We start from the raw sequence: 23263 nt of genomic DNA on the forward strand, positions 1-23263 counted from the left end.
CGATGAATAGACACAGTGAATTTTAGGTAAACTGGGAAGCCTGTTTTTATGGATCTACTGATATTATTCTTCAACCAAAAGACATTAAAAATCTACTTGACAAAGAAAACTCAGTCAGTTGAACAAAAGCAGCAAGGCAAAAGCAATAAATAAGAGAGGCACATATAATTAAGATACAATGCTACAAGTATATTTTATTTTACACAACATAAAAAAAAACAACATTTTAATGTGAACATACTAAAACCCGTCTTAATGTATTCTTAGTTAAGTCAAATATGTCAAACAAAGAGCCAGATCATGTTAAGTACACACGATTTTAGATGTTGAAGCATTTTGGATTCCCTAAAATCCTCATAAAATTATAGGCTTTCTTGGCTTGACATCTGACCTGGCCTTCAAACCTCAACCTGTGTGGTCATGCTAGTATCAGCCACATAAAAAAAAAAACACTGAGAATTGCTTTGGAGATAGAGAAGAGGAATCTGAGAAATTTGGAGGTTAACTACAGAAGATGACCGTAATACTGCACACATTATGGTCAATACTAAACATTAAAGAGAAAACTTATATCATTTTCAGTGGTTACTTATCCGGAAAACATTAGCAACTGTGTGGGTTAAGAAAGTTGAGTGGGTGTCAGTGAGGGAGGTCTACTGTGAGGTCCCATGGGAAATCCTCCTCAGTATTACTGTCAGCATCTTCAAACTCATTCCAGATGTCATTTACCTGCCACATAAAGCAATTGGCTATTAGACAGCCCTACGATTGGCTAAACCACTGACCAGATAAGAACTGAAAGTGACTGGCTAGTTCCTCATAGCATTGGTTGATAATATTACTGACCCTGGAAAACAACCTTATTTCAGTAGACTTGGGACACATTTTCATACATTTACTTCTCTGTAAATGGAATAAATTCAATGCACCATTGACCAGAATGATCAAAGATCTTGAAGGAACACTTACTTTTATGACTCCTTCTGAGTTCTCTTCTGGAAGGATCTCATCTGGATCATACTTGATCTCAATCGCTACTTTCCCATTTCCTATGGGACAACAATGACAAGAAAAGATGTTACCACAATTTGCAATGTACTGTATAATGGTTGTATACAGTAGGTTGCTAGAAATACTTACCCAAGATCATGAGAAGCACTTTTTCAAAGGCAGCCACTACAGCTTTGTCTTTGGCACGTTTCATTAGCGTCCCTCTTTTTCTCAGCTTTTCCTCTGGATCTAAAATAATTTGACATTTTAATGGATTTTACATTTAGTCATTTAGCAGATGCTTAAAGTGACTTACAAAGTAGAAGCAATCAGACCAACGAGAGAGCAACTATATACAAGTGCTGTGACAAGTCTCAGTTAGTCTAGCACAGTGCACATAGCAAGTTTTTTCTTTCTTTCTTTATTTCTTTCTTCCTTTCTTTCTTTTATATAAATACATTAGACCGAACAGAATAGAATAGAATAGAATAGAATAGAATAGAATAGAATAGAATAGAATAGAATAGAATAGAATAGAAGAGGTAAGTGCTAGTATTAATTGGTCAGGTGATGGCGAAACAGATTTTGTGAATTTATATATATATATATACATATATATATATATATATATGAAATTACACCATTCATATTGTCTATATTTAAAAAGATGAATGAATAAATACATTTAAAAAATGAATAAATAAACAAATTAAAATAAATAAACAAATAAACATGGTAAAAATATAATAGAAACAAACAAGAAATATAATCATTTATTTAATTCATTATTAAATGTAAATTTAATATTTAATAATTGAAATGTTAGTTTATAAATGTATTTTTTGTTATTACGATTGATATATATTTATATAAATATATCAGTGAATAAGAGTTAAACCTATGGAAGTTTTTGTACTTTAAACAATAACCTTTTGAAAAAAAAAAAAAAAAAAAGAATATTGCATGCCTCAAGCCAAGTGTGTGTGTAAACTCACCTCGATCGTTGTCGATTATCTCCTCTGCCACACCGACCCCCTGGCAGCTCATTCCATGCTGTTGGAAGGTCAACTCTGCTATGCAACCATATTTCAAAAGAACGCTCTGGTCATCTGTTTCTTCTTGGCACCCTGCGTCCATGCATCTTGAGATGTCCTTCAGCTGTTGAAACACCAAAATGTTTGTTTACAAACCAGCCATGAACAGATGCACGCTTAGACTTGAGGGAAAACTCAAGAGTCTATTCTGTGTATATCATCGATATTGCTGCTTACAGTAATAATGCGAGTAGACCAGCCGCCAAAGCCCAGATAGTGATTAGCCAGGTTGTGACATTTGGAAAGGCTGAGAGGTTTAGTGCTATAAAAGGACAGATTCTGCTTCGTGCTCAATCGGACCTGAGAGATAGGTTGAAAGAGATAATAAGAAACATATTTGCAAAACAACTTTCAATTTAAACATTCGAACCTTCTTTAAAATGAATCTAAAATGCAGCCCATCTATAAAAAACATGTGTGAATCACATTACAGCTGTATCTGTAGCTGTAATACATTAGGCTACCTTTAAAGGAGAACTTTGGAAAAGACACTGTTTATCAGTGGCCCGCTGAGCTTTAGACGCCTGTGCCGATGAGTAGAACTTCACCAGTGCATAGAACCCAGGTTCTGCCACCGTGGCATTGGGACAGACCTTCAGCAGGTAAAGAGCTCCAAATGTTGAATACACGCTCCACAGGGACTCCTAAGAAGTTAGATGAGCCGTTTAATTAAAAAGAATTAAACTTAAAGTTGGGTAAATTTATGCAATTACTGGTGATTTTACACTAAAAATCCCTAAAAGTCCAAGTCAACCAATCTATGACTTGTTATACAAACATAATTCTTATGTACATTTTTAGGTAACGTTAAAGGTTAAACATAACCTGACTCAAAGAGCAGCTGAATGGTTTATTCATTGGTCATTCATTAGATACGTAAAACAGTACGATATAACCTGTATATAATATAATATAATATATACACTTACAAATAAATTAAAATATAATATAATATAATATAATATAATATAATACACTTACATAAATGTAAGCCTCTGAAAATGTTGGCTGAATGTCCCAAACGAAAATAGTTTTGTTGTTTTCGAGAGGGACTTTAAAATCAATTATATCGACCTCTATATCCATGAGATATGGACTTTAAATAAAGCTAGAACTCGACAACGGTGAAATTACTTCATAAACCATATGACTGAAATTAAAACGCTAGACACATCTGAATAATCAGTTCACGCGGTACCCCTCTGTGACTTCCGTAAACAGAATCGCATTTGGCGCTCTTGGACGTCATATTACGTAAAGCGCTGTGATTGGATCAGTGGAAGGATTCCGAAAGGATTGGACGAATCGGAGTTTCCGCGGGGATGTAATAACTACGAAAGTTCCAAACGTTCTAAAAGCGTTCACAATAATAAAACAACATAATTTATGAACATTTTAAAAATGTAATCTTGTCTCATAGTACTTAATACTTAATAACCTACGTAACTGCGTCGCAGAACAATATTGCTTTTATTTTTCATTTTATTTGTTTACACATTTATGTATTTTAGTATGTCGTCTTTAATGTGGCAATGTTTAATTCTGGTTAAACTAAAGATTAGATAAACGCCTGTAGCAATAGTAAATTTTTCGGATTATTTTATCTTGTTCATTGTTTTGGGATGCATTACTGCTCCTGATAGGACACAACAACACAGATTTTGACCTGGACATCCAGTCAAAAGGTGTGGGTAATGTTGAGGAAGGCAAGAAAATTAAACCACACAGGTCAAGAACATTGGATGCAATTTAAAACTTTAATGGAGAAAGACACAGAACTTGAGAATAGGATGCGCTAATAATAAGGGCATATCTATGAGACAAACAAATGGTTACATGCATACAAGAGTGAACCCATCGATTTAAATTACAATTTCGAGGTAACACTAATCTTTAGTCTTTTTGAGCAATAATATTGTATGTATTGTAAGCTCTTTGACTAAGGTCAATCTGGCCACATTTGAAAATATATTGCCATAAGCACCACTGTGAAATCAGATCCATCCTTTACGTTTTTAAGGAACAGCTTTAATTTAAGAGCATTCCCTAATGAGAAGAATAAATACAATAGTGGTAGATAAGGTTTAAATATAGGAGGGAAAAAGAAAAGACAGGGCTAGCCATGCTTGGTTGACAATTCCTGCATATATAAGACCAGATCATAATTACTTAAGGAAGTTTTAAGGACTTAAACTAGTCTTAGATTTGCAGGCACTGACTAGCAATACAAAGGCACCCTCTACAGGGTGCAGTTGGAATCCAGGGATCTCCTGCAATTTGCAACCCTCAGGTAGGTTTCGACCTTGTGCATGTCCTTCTTAAAGCAAGCCAGCAGACGAAAGCTCTCTCTGAGGTTGTTCTCTCCCATGGTCAAGTAGAAGTCCTCAAAAGGCAGTGGCAGGGAGTCGTTATCATCCATGTTTGGTTGACCATCGAGACATCCCTGTGCAGATACAAATGCAAAATGATCTTATAGCTGCCCAAATAAGCCTTGAAGATGTGAAGATGCTGTCACACTTCCTGGTACGACCACTAGACAAGTTGTGTGAAAAAAATAAAGTAGCCTAGAAGCTTGTCTCTCTAACCTTGATGAGCACACTGATGCCCATTTTCAAGTCGGCCAGCTTCTCAGTGATCTGGTTGGGGTTCCCGACGGTCAGGCTGTTTGAGACGGTTCCGCTCAGGGTCTGGCTGGGGAACTCCCAAGACTCAATGAGGCGGAAAGAGATGCGAAGGAGCTTCAACATCTGAAGAAAGAAAAAATAATATTGGAGGCTTTAAACCACAGGCCATTTTTGATGTTTATGCTTCCCAAACTATGATATGCAAAAAAAAAAAAAAAAAAAAAGTGTTATGATGGAGAAATTTAATCTCTTAGCATCTACTGTGGTTGTTAAATATGCTCTTAATGATTTCTATGACTTTAAGAAATTTAAGAGTTAAATTGTCATCCACTTATGTGAAAACAAAAATATTTCACATGCATTATGCGTGTTTTCTAATGTTGTATTTTTTTCATTTGTTTGATACCATTTGTTTCATAATATAGTATATATTATTGAAATTTTTTTTTTTAAATTTTCCTAAAATTTAAAAGGCAGCTATATATTTATATATATATAAAGACCCAATTTATACAGTGAAAATTAATATTATAAATTTGTTAAATATTTTAGATTATAAATATGTGTAAAATAATTTGGAAAATATTTAACTTTTATTACATTATATTCTTACTTTTTTTGCTCACTATAGTACAAGATGTATTTCTAATGCAACTTTCTATTATTTTTTACTTATTTTATTTGTTATTACTGATTTGAATCATATTTGTGTACTTAATTCATTCTTCTTATCATTTATATTTATATTTAACTTTTCCACAGACACCATAATACCCCTTGCGGCCCCCTGGTTTGAAAACCCCTGGAACAAAGCATGTTGAGATTTCATTTTTAATGATATCGTTTACTCACAGAGCTCTTCTGTGTTTCATCTTTTCCAGTGGGCGCCTCAATGTAGTCAGAATTGCAGAAAGACAGAGGGAAGATTTTACTCAGCTGTCTGCGCTCCTCGGGCAACAGGCTATCCTCTTGATAACAAAAGGCAAATTGTATTTAGTATTGCATTTGAAATGCATTATTTATAAAAAATTTAACTCACTAAGGTAATTAAATAAATGCATCTGCAAGAAGTGCTTAGATGAGTTCTCAAAGTCCTAAGCTCATATATCACTTTTAAACCTGAACAGGTGTGACCAATCACATTTGCTGTAAATGAGAGGTTAGAATCTACTAGTTCTGAATAGATTTTGTTGAGAATCTTACAAAGTCGTTAATCATTTTTGCGGCCAGCTGGTGCAGGTGTTGTACACGAATGACTGCATTATTGAAGAGCCGCTGGTTATCTGATGCTCTCCCCTGGTTCACCATCAAACTGACCAGCACCACCGACAACAGCACTAATGCTAGGAGAAGAAAAGAAGGAGATTTATTTTTCATCTGCAGCATGCTTTTGTTTCAAAGCTCCTGAAAAAATAACGAAATAACCAATGAAAATCAATATTCTGGATAAGGGTTTTTTTCCATGCTCCAATAAACTCTTTAAACAATTGTTTTTCAAAAAAAAAATTCATGTGTAAAAAAAAAAATAAAAATAATAATTCATTAATTAAAAAAAAAAAAAAAAAATGATATATATAATAATATATATATATATATATATATATATATATATATATATATATATATGTCAAAAATAAGATATGATATCCATGTCCTAAGTTCTACAACTAACATGCAAAAGAAAGCACCACAGCATTACCTCTAGCCATTTCGCTCAGGGTAGACACACTCTTGCAGTCTTAGTTAAAAGCTTCTGAATGTTTGTTTTTCTGGCTCAGGTACTGATATTTATATGTGGCATGAACATGTTTTGATGCACCTTAATGCATGAGAGTTGAAACATGAGAGTTTCCATGAAAACTATGCTTTAATATGCATTGTTACATGTATTTAGACACCATACGTTAGTGATGTAGTGGTTCCGGTCATTTATGTGTATGGCTATTTCCATGACTCTGGGATGATGTTAGCACTAAGACAGAGCAGAAAGATTGTTTTATTTATTAAAAAGAAATAATGTTAATATGAAATAGATACAAATGCAAGTTTCCACTTCAAATGAAAGTTTGGAAAAAATATTGTGGTCTTTATATTCTGAAAAAACTACTCACTATATATTTTAATCCAGTGGCTGTCCTTGCCACGTAACCTGTAAATGGTGTCATCTCCTTCCAAAAGGACATGTTTTCAATAATTATGAGAGTAAATCAGGTCATATACGTGTTTGCTGTCACTGTGGGGATGCAGGAGGATTTTCCTCATCAGATGTGGTGCTGGCCAGTGTGTAATATTCAGCAGTCTTGGGGTTGTGAAATGTCAGTGTGACATTAATAGTTTAATCCCATGCGGGGAAAAACAAAATACAATCTGTTTACCTGAACCTCATGGCTGTTTGGCCTGTCACTTTAGGTTGTCGGTATAAGGACCAAAATGTAACAGTGTGTTCTGTGACAGTTCATGTAGGATAACTAATTAGTTACATAACAGAGAATGTCAAGAAACATCTGGGCCGTATTTTAGCAAATCAAAAGAAATAAAAAAGTATATTTTGCCTAAAGGAAATGAATCCTGTTGTAATACCATTATATATATAGGATATATATATATATATATATATATATATATATATATATATATATATATATATATATATATATATATATATATATATATATATGTATATATTTTTAAAACAGATCGTTAAGAGGTTATGTTAATGACATACATTTAAATATTTAAAACCCACTGTCTACTTAAATCTATTAGTTAAAATTAATCATAGCAATTTATGCTGATTATAATTTTAACATTTTTATTTACGATCAATGTTGAAAACAGATTTTTTCTTTCTTTCTGGAAACTGTGTTTTTTCCCCCAAGATTTTCTGATTAATAAAAAGTTAAAAAGAATAGAATTTATTTGAAATATAATTTTTATACCATTCTTAATATGTTTTCTCTTCAATTTAATGTATCATTGCTGAATATAAGTATCAGTTTCTTTCTTTCTATTTTTAATATCTTGTATTATTCTTTCTTTCTTTCTTTTCTTTAAAAAAAAATTTTTAATATCTTGTATTACAATTTCCAAAAAAAAAAAACAAAAAAAAAAACATTAAGCAGCACGAATAAACACAAAAATAAAAAAAATAAAAAATGTCAAAAAAAAAAAAAAAACTTTTGTACTTACAGTTTTAACAATTTCTAACATATATTCAAATATAAATCATTATTTTAAAATTGTAATGATGTTTGACAAAATTATTGTTTTTACTTTTTTGTTTGTAAACTATAAATGAATATAAAAAACACCAAAACCACACACACAGGTAGATCCAAATGCAGTTTATTAAGAATAATCCAAACTCATGGGCATTATAAATTATATTACAGTAATGAGAGTGAGATTTGTGTCACATTACAGAAATGAGAATATTTTTGCTGTAAAACAATGAAACTGTTTATAAATAATGTCACATAATGTCTTAAATTTCCTAAAATATTAGGAAATAATTTATGTAAAATATAGGCCGATATTTATTTACTTTTGATTCTGGGGTAAAATTTGACCTCTTCACGCAATATGATATTCACACAATATTCACATAATAACAATTTATATATATATATATATATTTATAGAAGCTGGTCTCAGATCAGCTTGGCAGAGAAACATCTACAGAATGAACAGAACTGAGAGGCAGCACAAGCATTCAAAGACTGAAAGTTACTTCCACCCTGTGGTCACAATCGGAATGGAAGCAGGTGCCAGAGGTAAATCCCCCATGATGCCTCAGCTGTTCATGCTGGGCATTGTGATGACTGTCTATACCGCCTGAACTTGCCACCTGTCAGTCAAGTGTGAGACACCAAACCTCCTTGAAGAAAGCCCTGTCAGGTGGATCTACCTGTAGGAACACCATCATTCCCCCAAACCAACTTAATGATAAGAAATAGAAAGAGAAATATTACGCTATATAGGCTTCTTTTCTAAAAATTTCATTTCTAGCTACAAGCTTCTTTTCTAAAAATTCTACTAAATTCAAGCTCTTTTCTAAAGAAGCTGTATTCACGAAATTCGAGCTTGAATGGAATTTCATGTTTTAAAAGCTTCGAGTTATTTTATCAGAAGTCTCAGACATTCACAGAAAATAGCTTACTTCCGCTTTGAAAACTAAGGTGGAGCACTTTAAGCTCCTAGAAATGTTGATCAAAGCATTAAAGATCTCTAAGAGAATGCTTGCAGTTAGTTTTGAGTTGAAGTATTGACTGCGTGGAGATCATTTCCATCTCAAGTTAAGGTGAGTTGGCGCAATGCTGCCACGATCCCATATCCAAGTAGACGGCTTTACATACCGGACACATTTAAATAACACGTTCTATATAGAGAACACTGTCTAACAGTTACCGACCCGCTTCCGCTTTTGACTGCCGACTGAACGGATATGGGATATGACCCTCTCTTTGCTCTGTATCACGTTTTTTAACTTTACCTTTGGAATCATCAGTTACAATGTACACACACACACACACACACACACACACACACACACACACACACACACACACAATACACACACACACACAATAGACAGCATTTATATTCTATAAATAGCTTCCATGGAAGTATAAAAATCAACTAGACTGAAGTCTGTACAAAGAGATCAGACTGAACCCACGACCTTGGTGTTGCTAGGACAATAATAGAGGCCTATTCTTGACAACTTTTAGGCAAAGAAAAGGCACCTGCCCCTACCATTGATCCACTCATGGCCTTGTATTTCTGTGTCCTTAAAGGGTTTGAGGACCTGGATGAGCTGTGCTCTTCCTTTAAGGCAAACTCCACCTTGTTCCCACTTCTGGTCAACTCTTGTTTCAAAGGGGGCGATGTTACACATCTACCCTGGAATGCTCTGACTCCATCCCTCCCGCTCTCCGGTTCCACAGGCTGCTCATCACAGTTCTAGAGTTGTCTCATGTTGCATCTCTTCGGGCAGCTGCGGCTTCTTTGCTTTGGAGGCACCACTCGTTGACGGGACGAGCTTCTCCATTGCTTCCTTAGCTTACATAGAGGCTGAATCCCAGGAGAGGCTGTTCACATTCCTGTACAGCCTGTAAAGTAGGCAAACAAAGGTTGTTCAGGTTAAGTGCGCCACCCTAAAAATGCTGAGCAATGAGTAATGTGTTCAGTATCAGTTAATGAATCACCTCGCACACCTTTATTCTGAAAAGTTACCGAATATATGTTGGACCTGTGACCTAGTGGTTAGTGCATATCCTCCAGACACAGTTGTGTTCGTGTGAGTTACTGAGGTTCCTTTCTCCACAATAATGACCTGTCAACTGTTTCCATTAATAAGCAGCCCTAAAAATAAAATATAATTAAATAAATAAAGGCAAAAAACACAATGTAAAAAAAGTTAAAAGAACACAAAAGAGGACAAATAAATGAATAAATATAAGAGTGTGAATTCTTTTTAAATTTGGAGAAGCCATGGAAAATGTATATATATATATATATATATATATATATATATATATAAAAAGAAAGTAAAAGCAAGCAAACATTAAATATGTTATAGTATGTTTATTATGATTCTAGTGATTTTTTTATACCACATGAGTGTCACTCATTACCATGAAAGAATGCTTCTCCAAAGACACATTTAAAACTACAAACCAAGTTTTAATTGGTTTAAAATGTCTGCTTTCAGTGACATTACAAATGATGAGGGTTAATTTCAAGAATATTCTCTCCAGTATTAATCCCTGGACACTGAGTGTGTCACTCAAACGGCAGTGAGAATAAATGAGCATATTAACACCACTCGGCTTCCACTCATCAGAGTGAAAGAGATGCAGTGAACACACTGACCGGCTGTCCTGAGGTCACGCTTCACAGCTGACCTCTGACCTGATTTGTATGCATGGCACTTGGGCGGCTGTGATCCAGGGGATGCCGCAGTAGTTCTGCGACGTCTAGTGAGTGGCATGTGTGCTTATGTGCATAGTATTGAATGTGTGTGTGTGTGTGTGTGTGTGTGTGAGAGAGAGATGTGTGTGTGGTGTGTGTGTGTGTGTGTGTGTGTGTGTGTGTGAGAGAGAGAGAGAGAGAAAGAGAGAGAGAGTCACTAATGACTTAAGTATTCAGTGCACCTGAAGGCTTCATTTACCTCTGCAGTACATGGTTCATTCATTTCAACAGATATTTATGCCTTTTTACCCTAGACTTTTAAAGTGTGTTCAGGGTTAAGCCTATGATGCTGTTTTAAATATGGTAGACTGTACTGATAAAAGAATATAGCATTGCTGTTTAAAAGCCATCTCAATACTATAAATAGAAAGTATTGTGACCACAGGGTGGCGTATGTTTGCCGTATCAGCTGGACGATTTGCAATAGAATTATTTTTTTTAAATATTCAGTTTTGATAATGTAACAGTTCAGTTTACCATCTCTTAATTGCATTAAATGGATGAAAACCCCAAGGCTCAAAAAAACAAGTTTATTTCAGTCATGTAAACAGAGAAAGAATATACAATAAAATTTACAAATGTTTCAGTACTTGTTTTTTTTTTAACAAGATCTATTACATGCATTCAGCAAGTGACAGACTGTGAGGTGCCAATACATTCAGTGCACCAAAGAGTGTTATTAACGTTAAGCAGAACATTAAAAAAAGAATCTAAAAATGATTAAACTAAAATTTCACAATTTTTTCAAACTGATATTTGAAAATTAAATGACCTGCAAGATTTTGATCATTGCATTACATGAAATAAATTCTGATGATGATATGTCTTGTACAATTTAATAAAAATGATAAATGAAAATGTTTTTCTGAAAAGCATTTGGCATCTGTCAATACTAACATTCAGTTATTCTGCAAATATGAAAATTCTCTGCTTGTGCATTCTTATTTTTTTCTCTCATTATTATTGCATGAACAAACTGAATTATGGATAGGTTACATTTGTCCTTGTAATCTTCCAACTCTCTGCTCACCTCCCTCACTGTTGGTTTGCATTCTACAAAGAAATATAATAAAAGTGAAAGAAACGCCATAAATAAAACTTCATGTTTAAATGTTCCAACATTTTTTGCATGGAGGGCTTAATTCAATTGGTAGCATCGGTAGCCAGTGCATGTTTAATCACATGAAATGGATCCTAAAAAGTACAAAATGTTTCACCAATTTAATAAAAAATAAAAATAAAATGATGTGAAATGACAATCAAATGAAAAAAGAAAACTTCCTAATAACTCTTTACCTGTCAGCAAAAAATAAACGCTGTTAAAAGTTTACATCGGTTATGTGAGAGGCAGATAAATTGTTAACTTTGCAATAAACCGTTGATCACCAAAATGACAATACATTTATGAGTGAGCAACTGTATGAGCTGGATGAATATATTAAAACATAATAGGGATACTAACAGTCACATTAGGTCAAGTCTTGTTGAGTCTGACTCATTGTAGCAGACATGAGAAATGTGTCCACAGAACATCATACACAGTCTCCACACAATGCTTATAAAAAGCTGGCTAGTTTTTTTTTTTTTTTTTACTTCTGACCCTGACACATCCATTTATATGTGTTAGTTTTTCTAAAATACAGTGACCTGATGAAGCAATCCTTTGCATAGTTTCATCTACAGAATATTCTCTGTATATTTTTTCATTACATCCATTATCACTACACAACTGATCAGAACAACCTGACAACTGCATATGTTGCTCATATAGGATAAATGGTATCTAAAAGTAAAAATAAAAAATGACCTACATAAATAAGCCAAGGATTTCACAGACTATGTACTTGAAATAAACAATTTGCAAGTACACCCCACACACCACGTCATTAGGCAATTTAAACATTACAGAATTCATATTTACAAAAGAGTTAGCTGGGTAGTCTCTTTTACAGTTTAAGTGTTTTATGGTCTGACTTAGTTAATCTTATAGTGATATTTTTGTCTTCGGGTCAACTAGAGATTCTGCTTTTATTTGATTTAAGGTTTAAAATACTGCCAGAGTCAAAAACCAAATTACCTGCTGTTAGTAATGTCTGTATAAAGGCAAATATTGTTATTTACAGGGAACTGTTAAGACTAATATGCTTTGCTAAATGCTAATAATCAGGTCATTTTACCAATGTTAATTTTATTTAGTGCAAAAGTGTTTATTTTGAATGCTAGTCACACTGAATTGTAAAAATCAGTAAAATTAACTAAATCTAGATCTCAAATGTGTTAAATGTTAAATGCAATAAAATTAGATACTGCAAAAAAACATATGTAATTCAGGATTTATTTTAGGCTTTGCCAGGTATTATGACAAGTCCTTCCTGTTATTCCTCTTAATTAGTTTTGAAGGATTAGTAATCATTACCATTTTTCTTTTTAAAAATGTTGTCATGTCAGGTTCTGTGCGTTAAAATCATTGATATCTGCACTAAGAGCACAATCAGATCCAGTGCCATTAGACAAACAGTTGGTGATCGTCTTCTCAAGGCAGTACTGAGAGGAGCCATCGACTGCATCAATAATATTGATTACAACTCGTTGCAATTTGCAAAGAATCTTCCCCATACTGACTCCATGAATTTCTTTCATTCTGGCTGTTGTGTGCCAAAGTATAACTCTGAACATTCTCCTGGAGGGTCTCTGTATTGCTGGGCGTTCCAAAGGTTAAGTGTACATGTCATGAACCTGTTACACAATGGACTCTCTCAAGTTTTCTGCAGTGGCTGAGGAGTCAGGAACGGGAAAAGGGGCAGAGTGCAAGACCACATCGCTCTGAACTCTCACTGGGGGACGCTTAACCCCATACTGTGGTTTCCCATGTTGAGAGAAGGAGAGACCCTTAGGTTTGTCGTCCTCAATGGCTTGATCTCCATACAGATAACTCATTTTCTTAGCTATCATCCCCACTTTTTCTGGTGTCTCTTCACCTCGTCTCTTCGAGTCCGTCTTCTCTCTGTACATATACGAGGCGTGTTTGAGGCCGCGTTTGAGGACGTGCTTGCGGTAGGCTCTTTGAATGGCCGAAGCGGCCACTTCTTCTTCCTTCCGTCTGAGAGTGCTGGTGATGGGCTCGTACGAAACCTTCGAGGGGTTGTTGGCCATAAACTTCTCCTCCATAGTTGCTTTCATGGCATCCATGGCATCAGAATCTCCCAGCACCTGTGTAGTGAGGGCCAGGAGAATGTCCAGACAGTGGATCTTATCACCAGGGACCATGGGAAGGTCCATTGTGATCAGCTTAAGGGTGTTCGGTTTCGGGATCCTCAGGGGGTCTTTCAGCGTGTCGCAGAATTCAGACAGCCTACTATAAGCGATGAACTGAGAGGCGGTGGGGTCAAACTTCTCCCAGGTTTCGTAGAACATCTCAAAATCGTCCTCACACAAGGGGTCGCTGCTTTCTTCTGTCGCTACATTGAAGTTTTCCAGAATAATGGCTATGTACATGTTGACCACGACGAGGAAGGACATGACAATGTAGCTGCAGAAGAAGACGATGCCTACCGCAGGGCTCCCGCAGTTTCCTCGGACAGGCGATCCCGGGTTTTCTACATCTGGGTCGCAGTCTGGTGGGCTGTTGAGTATAGGTGCCAACAATCCATCCCAGCCGGCGGAAGTTGTGATCATGAACAAACATATGATACTGTTCCCGAAGGTCTCGAAATTAAACATGTCATCGATGCCTCCTTCTTTTTTCACATACCCAAAGTTGGACATGCCAAATATGGAGAAAATAAACATGATTAAGAATAGAAGCAAGCCGATGTTGAAGAGGGCAGGAAGTGACATCATCAGCGCGAACAGTAACGTCCGGATTCCTTTGGCACCGCGGATGAGCCGCAGGACGCGGCCGATTCTGGCCAGTCGGATGACGCGAAACAGCGTAGGTGACACAAAGTACTTCTCGATGAGATCTGCCAGCAAAAGACCTGTGAGACGAGAAACAAGGAAATATTATAAGCAATGATATATGAGAGGAAATCTAGTCGACAACAAGGTACTCCTTGCATTCATGTTGGTGTTTATATGATTTTGAAGTTTAATGACTCTAAAAGTGTCATGTAAATCAAGTAAAAATTAATTAATGTATTATATTACTTTAATATAATTACTTTAAAGTAATTAAGCACATTTTCCATACACCCTAAATATGCGTGTACATAAGTGAAAACAATATATATATGGAATAGAGGATGAAGCCACTGCATTAACTGTATTTGAATTTTAAAAACATGGAACCAAAAAATGAGCATCCTGTCACTGACCCATTAACATTTTTCTGCTTCATGATTACTCAATGATTACCATCAGTAAAGCAGACTTACCTAAGATTGAAAGAATGACCACCACAAAATCAAAAATGTTCCACCCAATGGAAAAGTAGTGATAGCGCAGGGCAATGATCTTGAGAATACACTCCCCGGTGAAGAGTACGATAAAGACGAAGTTGATAAGGAACAGAATATTTTCCATCTCTTCACTCTGGTCATCTGTCTCCACCATCATTGTCACCATGTTCAGGCAGATCATCACCATAATGAAGATGTCAAAGAACTGCTTGGTGACCAGGTCGAATACCAAACCTTGGAAGCAGTTCCAAACATCAGAAGAGATGAGCATCCCGAGGAAAAGAAGGTGCGGGTTAGTACTTTAAAAATCAGATTCAAGTCTATTTGTTTTAATGGTTAATCTGAGAAAAAAAACTGTATATATTACTGTAGGCCTTGGAATTGGTTTCTGTGGCTTTTTGGCGCCAAGTTTCTTCATGGCATTGTAGTATTTTTTCTGATCCTCGGTCATGAAGATGTCAGTTCCTCCTAAGTATAGACACAGTGACAATTATTTCATGGCAGAAGGCATTTTAGTGTTTCTACAGATCCAGAAGACCAAGTGCCGACACTTATCTTTGCCTTTTGTTGGTTGAAATTGTCAATGATGACACCGATGAATAGATTGAGGGTGAAGAAAGAGCCAAAAATGATGAAGATGACAAAGTAAAGGTACATGTAGAGGTTAGACTCATACTCTGGCTGCCCTTCAATCTACACAGAGAACAAAAACAATGTTTAAGAATAACACGTATTACAGGAGAACAAGAAAGATGTAAGATTGTGCCAAGATCATGTGACATCTTTTAATCAAAGGCTGAAATCAACATTACATCACGAGAATCCACAGCACTATACATGATGTCCATCCATCCTTTGAATGTTGCCTGGAAACCAAAAGACATGTTTTTTTTGTTTTGTTTTTGTTTTTTGAAGTATGCAATTTTTTAAAGTATTTAATATTGCAGTTGTTCATGGATAGCTTTTGAATTTACATTTGAAGATTAATATCAATGCTCACCACTTGCAGTAAGGAGAGGTATCCCATGCCTACATTATCAAAGTTAACCTTCATATTCATCCATCGCACATCTGTATTATTCTCTTCGAGCAGCATAAAACAGTCAGTCTTATTGTTGACCTGAGTGACTGGGAAAACTTCTTCAGATGTCAAGTTGTAGCAGTAGTAGAACTTTCCAGCAAAAAGGTTGACTCCCATGATGCTGAAGATGAGCCAAAAGATCAGGCAGACCAGGAGAACGTTGAAGATGGATGGAATGGCCCCCACCAGAGCGTTCACCACCACCTGTGCATACAGACAGTGTGAGAGCTCGTTACCAAACCTTAAATCGCTAACCTTCACCGAGTTTATGGTTTTTAACTTTGAAATGTATTAGATGGTCAACAGCACAATATATGAAAAGAAATACAAGAACAAGGAGAGCTAATAATATTAGGGATTTGCTAATGAAAAAATGATGTCAAGGTGAGGGTGGGCAGCGGAAAACTCACCCTCATTCCTTCAAACCTGGAGAGTGCTCGAAGAGGTCTCAGCGCTCTCAAAGTCCTGAGAGACTTAATGGCCCCCAGTTCGGAGTAGCCTAAGATATTTGCAGTCAAACTGATCAGGGACACCTGCAGAAATATTCATTAAAATACTTTCTGGTTATTTTTCATCAATAATACATCTTCAAGTCATCTCTCAACAGTAATAACCATTAAAATCCATATTATTTATCAGGAATGGGTTAAAAATGACCTGATCCATTTTTTGACAAATAATATGCATGGTTAAGAATATCCATATATTTCCTCATATTTCCAAAAGAAAGTAGGTCAAATATTATAATACAAATGTTAATAAAAATGTACATCATTTCTTTTCAGTGGCTGTTAAAATGTTTTTGTACACCACTGCCTCTCCTGCAGATGACACAGCATTTTGTAGAAAAAACTAACTTTGTAGTTGATCTTTAAAAATGATTTTCCAAATATATTTTTAATTACATAGAGATCCCTGTCACCACTGCAAACGAAAAGGTTTTTTTTTTTTTTGTAGTGTGTATTCACAGTCTGTACTGAATGGAAAATAACATAAGTGAAATATGAATCAAATTAAATTAGAACTGGGATTTGTTGTGACATAAACTCCAGTCACAGTGATTCAGATTTACTAGTGAAATACACAAGAACCAAACCTTTTGCGTTAAGATGTACACTATCCATACTAATAGCAGAATAATGCATAATCTGTTATAAAATACTTGAGATACAGTATTACAGAAATGAACTGTAATCTGCATTTTAAGAGGCAACTTGGTCCTGTATAAAACCAGAAGACATTGAACCATTCTACGTTGGCCGGCAGCGAACAACTTGACTCCCCCCACAAACACGTAATTTTGCTGACGACTGCTTCTCTAATCTTGGGGAGTAAAATTTTTTTAAAAAAATCTCGGGGAGTTCAGTGTGGGATTCACTTAACGCTTGCTCTTAAAAGATGGATCAGTATTCTGTTTATTTGGACCAGCTGCTCCACTGAATCACAAGTATGATAAACAATAAATGTTTATATTTTCTATCGAGCGTTCAAAATACAGAACTATGGCAATGGGAGTATTGTTTTCGACACACACTGTACGTGGTAGACCAATCACAACAGAATAGGCCATCTGACCAATCAGAGCAGACTCACGGAAAAGAGGGGTTTAGAGAGACTGAATCTTTGAACTGCTTCGAACGAATCGTTTGAGAATCGCTGGAAAATGAGGTGATGTTAAATGCATATTTTGAGAAAACAAAGCATTTTTTGACCTTGCATTGTAGAAGACTCCCAAAACAATATTAGGAACCTTAAAAATGGTATATGTAATAGGGGCACTTTAAGGATCACAGATGAATGAAGTTTCTTATGAAACAATAGTGTCAATTTTATATGTACTTTAACTTGAAATTTTCTGTAAAATTAGGAACAACTGATACTTACATCAACGATGAGAAAGTCCAGCCAACACCATGCGTTTGTGAAATAGACCTTGAAGCCATAGGCTACCCATTTCAGAAGCATCTCAATGACAAACACATAAGTGAAGACCTGATCTGCATATTCAAGGATGATTTTAATCATTCTTCGTTGTTCAATATATATGTCCTCAAATGCCTGATTAAAAGAAACATACATATAACAAGGTTTCAGTGTACTGTGATTAATCAAGTATATATTTTTTATTTTTTCAATGGACTCACTAAAGCTCCACTGCTGAGGAGGATCATGAAGATGATGAAGGTTTCAAAATAGCTGTGCTCCACAATGGTGTAGCAGGTTTTACGGAAATTCCACCATGTCTTCCCTTTACCTTGGGTCACGTCAAGCTCCAAGCAAGGACATCGCCTGATGCAGTCTGGGAACGCAGACAAACAAAAACCTTAATAAGAAGAATATAACTCAGTACGTCATCATAATAAGTCATTGTTCTTGTCTCACTCTCTGTGTAACAGTCCTTAGGGATAGTGGAGTCCTCTTCTTCCTCTCCTACCACCTCTTCTATCTCAGGAGGTTTGTCCACTGTGCTGCAGGTTGATGATTCATCTCCATCTTTCTTCTATACAGATGAGAACACTGTAGATCAATTTCTGGTAGGATTAGTACTTTTACAAACAACTCAACATCCTCTGCTGGTCTGGCAACTTGCAAAAAAGACTTTCAAATAACTTGAGCGAGGTTCACACTTGTTTCCAAGTGCCAAAGTCGAGTAAAGTCGAGGTCACACTAGACCATGGATATTTAACCCTCTGGCAGACTTTAGTTCCAACCCTACTCCAACACACCTGATTCACTATACAATGCATCGAAAATGTAAAACTATACAATAAATCCACTCCATTTCACTGCAATGCTGCAATCTTGTGGATTTAAAGTTTGTGTTGTTTTAAAGAGGACATGCTGTGACATATAAATCTCCTATTTGTCACACATCTTCATGCCATACAAATTCGTAGGCCAGAGTTTACCAAACTTGTACGTTGGAATGCAAATTTTTGCTCATTACCTTGTGCAATCTGATACAAACATGCAAGGACAAATGGCTTAAACATCATAGAAACAAAATGATTGCAAAGAAAAGTTTTATACCGACAAAAGGCATTTTTTCCCAATTTCCCTGTGTTAAAAGTTACTAATGTTACTAAAAGCTAAAAGATGAGGCTTCATGTTGAAAAAAGTAAAGGTTAGATAATCTTTTCAGCTGTACATTATCTCAGAAACCTCAGATTTCATTTCAGATCTCATTCGATTGTTCACACGAGACTTGAGTACAAATTTGCGTTCATGTTCCCTCTCTCTGACACATAGCTAGATGCGAAATGCAGTGCTGTGCGACACATGGGGGCATGACATATGAACTGTGTTACCTGATCCAGAGGCATGCCAAAAAGCAGTTGCCTAATAAATTAGGGCCAGTGTGCTTCTACAAATAAAATATGAAATAAAATGCATGACCTGAACTGGAAAGATGTACATTTTACAGGGAATTGGGATTAAGTGAGGTAGGTATTTATGGCACTGACATGCTTTAAACTGGTTGTTGTAAGATGGGTGCTGATCAGAACGTTGTTCAGTAAGGTAATTAATCATGCTGGTGCTCTTTCCCACGCCCTGTCACCGTGTCACATGGTTTCTGCCATTCCTTAGACATACTCTCTAAACAAGATGACCCGAGGGGCTCCAGATGGACTTTGCAGGTGTCACAGTATTTAAGACACATGTCTAGGTGTCAAGAGATGTTGATGGACAGATGTCAGTGATACTCTGGCAACTGGTTTTGTGTGTGTGATATGTTAGGAACATAACTATCAAAATTTTGCACTGAAAAAAACTCACTTTAGTATTTTTATCAATGTCCTCTTTGTCATCTTCCTCAGAAGAGCTGTTGCCATCATCATCGTCATCATCCGATTCACCATTGGCTATAGGCACTTTGACATCGGACAGACTGGAATTCATGGTGGCCATTTTTGAAGTGTTTTCTTCGTTTTCTTTCACACCCTCTTCCTTTGGCTTCAGGCCCAGACATTGCCTCATATGTTTGATAACAAAGGCCTTTACCCAGTCGATGCCTCTTGTCATTCTAGCAACGGCAATCTGCAGATTGTTCATCTCCCCATCATCATCAGATGCTGCCAGGTTGTCTCCGCTGAAGGAGCTGAGCAGCAAAGCCAGGAAGAGATTCAACACCTTCAGGACGAGAACAAGAAGAAGAAAAAAACATAATTCAAAGATTAAATACAATGACATACTAAAATTGTAAAGTGATAGGGATCGGTGGCCAATGAGGCCATTCAAGAACGGAATAGTATGAAAATAGTATTTTCATTGTCATTAAAGGGATAGTTCAACCAAAAATGAAAATTCTGTCATTAATTACTCACCCTCATTCAAAACAAAAACCATAAAACCTTCTCTCATCTCAAGGTGCTAAATTAAGATTTTTGATGAAATCTGAGAGCTTTCTTATCCTCCATAGACAGCAATGTAATTACCACGTTCAAGGACCAGAAAGGTAATAATGACATTTTTTTAAAAAGTCCATGTGACATCAGTGGTTCAACCTTAGTTTTATGAAGGCACGAGAATACTGTGTTAAAGACTGGCACGGAAAAGAAGAGATGTTTAAATGAAGTCATATCTTTTGTTTTCTTGAGCCCAAAAAACATTCTCGTAGCTTCATAAAATTATGGTTTCAGTTGCATTGCTGTCTATGCAGGATCAGAAAGCTTTCGGACTTCATCAAAAATATCTGAATGATTTACAGGTTTGGAACGACATGAGGGTGAGTAATTAATGACAATATTTTCATATTTGGGTGAACTAAACCTTTAAATTGTCATTAATGGTCATTAAAAATCAAAATGTAAAAATAGCATACATGAAGAAATATGAATTTTTTTAATTCATTTTATGTTTTTTCTCAGCTATTACTTCAAAGAAAAGAAAGGCTGATATGGATATTTTCAAGAGAAATTGACAATTTTATTTATTTTATGGGATTTTTAGTATTGTGAGCAGATATCAAACAACTTTCACAACTACTTGTCTACTATCGGTCTGTCTGTCTGTCTGTCTGTCTATCTGTCTATCTATCTGTCTATCTATCTAAGATGGAAATCCACTCACCACTAGGTTTCCTATAACCATGACCATCATGAAGACGATGATGCACATGCCTTGGCCAGCCACTTCCATGCAGTCCCACATTGTTTCGATCCATTCCCCACATAGAACACGAAAGATGATGAGGAACGAGTGAAAGAAATCTGTCATGTGCCAGCGAGGGAGTTCGCAATCCTCCGATATCTTACACACACAGTCCTTGTAGCTTTTTCCGAAAAGCTGCATCCCCACCACAGCAAAGATGAAGACAATAATGCCCAGGACGAGGGTCAGATTCCCAAGAGCACCTACAGAATTACCGATGATCTTTATCAGCATGTTTAGGGTTGGCCAAGATTTTGCCAGCTTGAACACACGCATCTGCAAACAAAAGAGTCATGATTTGAATAAATAGTTTAGTCCTGAAATTTTGAACATTGCAATTTCAACAATTTTTGTATACATATTTATTTTGTATATATGCATTTATAATGTCACAGAAGATTTCCTTTTCAAATACAGTAAATACTGTTATTTTGAACTTATTTTGTTATTTTGATCTATTCATCAAAGAACCTTGAAAAAGTATCATGGTTTCAACAAAAATTTAACAATGTTAAAAACTGTTTAATTTTAATGAATGTTTCTCTAGCAGCAAATCATCATATTAGAATGATTTCTGAAGGATCATGTGACACAGAAGACTGTAGTAATGATGCTGAAAATTCAGCTTTGCATCAGTAAATTACCATTTAATATATTGTAAATTCAAACAGAAAGTTATTATTTTAAATACATTTTAATATTTAAATAAATACATTTTATCATCATGTTTTTTTCTTTCTGAATGACTTTTTTTTCTTCCAATGAAAACTTAATTATTTATAGAAAATGAATATGAATGGTGACCACTGTTGTCAAGTGAGATTTTCAGTAAAAAGTTACTTAATTTCAGCTTTTTCCACATATGAACCTGTCATATGGCTTTTATTTTATGCTGCTTTCTGTCCTTTTTTGAGCTTAACAGCCATTGGTCCCCATTCATTTCCGGTAGCTCTCACTGCTTTTGGCTTCTGCATAAGAAAGTATTATGTGTTTGGATCAGTGGTGAGTATTGGTGAAGACTGGTGAAAAACCCCTTTGAGAGTCAGTCAGACAATGACATGTTACCTACCAAACGGAATGACCTCAGCACAGACAAGCCCTGAACATCGGCTAAGCCCAACTCCACCAGACTCATGGTCACAATTATGCTGTCAAAAATGTTCCAGCCAACTTGGAAGTAATAATATGGGTCCAGTGCAATCAGTTTTAGCACCATCTCTGCTGTGAAGATACCAGTGAAAACCTGCAGGGGAAAGACATCATGATGCACTGAAACCACCAGCTTTTGTATGCTGACAAAATAACTACAGTATAATAAACCTCAAGTTTTCAATATACATTTTAAAGGTTCAAGCTAATATTGATAGGTAGATCTATGTACCAGGTTTCCTACTGTCAACATGTGTTCGAAATGTGGAGTCATAGGATAGTGCTCCATAGCCATGAACACAGTGTTGAGCACAATGCAGATAGTAATGCCCAGATCCACAAAAGGGTCCATTACAAATAGGTAGATAAGCTTCTTGAATTTCACCCATGGCGAGCAGCAATCCCATTTCAGGAATATGTCAGCAAACTTGTACCAGCAGGGAGGACATGGCCTTTGAATATCCTCCAGCTCTATTGATGAAAGTATTTTAACACACAAAAAGTATGAGTTGACTTCTTTAATTATTGTGGATCTCACTATTTACACTAAAGTGAAATGTGAACTTACCATCTAAAGCATCGTCTGTGGTGCTCACCGCACTCGGTTTTCTCATCTGCGAGTCAGGGACTTCCAAGTAATTCATGCTACCTTTGGATCCATTTGACTTCGAGAGGGGTTTCAATGCGATCCCATCATAGTCGTTCTGCATTTGGTCATCATCGCCTTTCTTTTTGCTGGATAGTGATGTTTTACTACCATTTACCATATTGTTCTTCTGCTGCTTGATGGCAGGCGAAATCAGA

At 35.8% G+C, this 23263-nt stretch overlaps 3 protein-coding genes across 4 annotated transcripts in view; all 3 read right to left on the minus strand.

Moving 5' to 3' along the window:
• Positions 1–375: 375 nt before the first annotated feature.
• Positions 376–3389, minus strand: rdm1 (RAD52 motif containing 1). Its single transcript, XM_019069739.2, has 7 exons — positions 3066–3389; positions 2549–2728; positions 2262–2384; positions 1986–2148; positions 1141–1239; positions 970–1049; positions 376–729 (listed from the first exon to the last, which is right to left on the minus strand). The coding sequence occupies exons 1-7, from the start codon at positions 3168–3170 to the stop codon at positions 640–642; spliced, it is 840 nt and encodes a 279-aa protein (XP_018925284.1). The 5' UTR covers positions 3171–3389; the 3' UTR covers positions 376–639.
• Positions 3390–3822: 433 nt separating this feature from the next.
• On the minus strand, positions 3823–6507 carry LOC109052277 (somatotropin-1). Its single transcript, XM_042720580.1, has 5 exons — positions 6408–6507; positions 5912–6051; positions 5561–5677; positions 4670–4831; positions 3823–4527 (listed from the first exon to the last, which is right to left on the minus strand). The coding sequence occupies exons 1-5, from the start codon at positions 6415–6417 to the stop codon at positions 4324–4326; spliced, it is 633 nt and encodes a 210-aa protein (XP_042576514.1). The 5' UTR covers positions 6418–6507; the 3' UTR covers positions 3823–4323.
• Positions 6508–11197: 4690 nt separating this feature from the next.
• The window catches only part of LOC109104468 (sodium channel protein type 4 subunit alpha B), a 34657-nt gene continuing 22591 nt past the window's right edge, over positions 11198–23263 (minus strand). For both annotated transcript variants that reach the window (XM_042720582.1, XM_042720581.1), the window contains exons 11-25: positions 23028–23238; positions 22692–22930; positions 22380–22553; positions 21230–21586; positions 19937–20290; positions 18542–18659; positions 18304–18458; positions 18044–18217; positions 16570–16692; positions 16079–16363; positions 15891–15944; positions 15634–15771; positions 15446–15550; positions 15055–15325; positions 11198–14658 (exon numbers count right to left, since the gene is read on the minus strand). In XM_042720582.1, coding sequence (XP_042576516.1) covers positions 13421–14658; positions 15055–15325; positions 15446–15550; positions 15634–15771; positions 15891–15944; positions 16079–16363; positions 16570–16692; positions 18044–18217; positions 18304–18458; positions 18542–18659; positions 19937–20290; positions 21230–21586; positions 22380–22553; positions 22692–22930; positions 23028–23238 — 3996 coding nt within the window. In that variant the 3' untranslated portion in view covers positions 11198–13420. The remainder of the gene's footprint in view (positions 14659–15054; positions 15326–15445; positions 15551–15633; positions 15772–15890; positions 15945–16078; positions 16364–16569; positions 16693–18043; positions 18218–18303; positions 18459–18541; positions 18660–19936; positions 20291–21229; positions 21587–22379; positions 22554–22691; positions 22931–23027; positions 23239–23263) is intronic.

This window comes from Cyprinus carpio, chromosome B3 (assembly GCF_018340385.1).
Source record: "Cyprinus carpio isolate SPL01 chromosome B3, ASM1834038v1, whole genome shotgun sequence".
NCBI lineage: Eukaryota > Metazoa > Chordata > Actinopteri > Cypriniformes > Cyprinidae > Cyprinus > Cyprinus carpio.

Bases quoted from the DNA above. Each gene is read 5' to 3' on its own strand.
- rdm1 (XM_019069739.2), bottom strand. From the start codon at position 3,170: ATGGATATAGAGGTCGATATAATTGATTTTAAAGTCCCTCTCGAAAAC. The intron at 2,385-2,548 runs GTAGCCTAATGT...CCTATCTCTCAG, and splicing joins TCCAAAGTTCTCCTTTAAAG to GTCCGATTGAGCACGAAGCA. The intron at 2,149-2,261 runs GTAAGCAGCAAT...GTGTTTCAACAG, and splicing joins GGTCTACTCGCATTATTACT to CTGAAGGACATCTCAAGATG.
- LOC109052277 (XM_042720580.1), bottom strand. The intron at 4,832-5,560 runs GTGAGTAAACGA...TTCTTTCTTCAG, and splicing joins ATGAAACACAGAAGAGCTCT to ATGTTGAAGCTCCTTCGCAT. The intron at 4,528-4,669 runs GTTAGAGAGACA...GTATCTGCACAG, and splicing joins GCATCAGTGTGCTCATCAAG to GGATGTCTCGATGGTCAACC.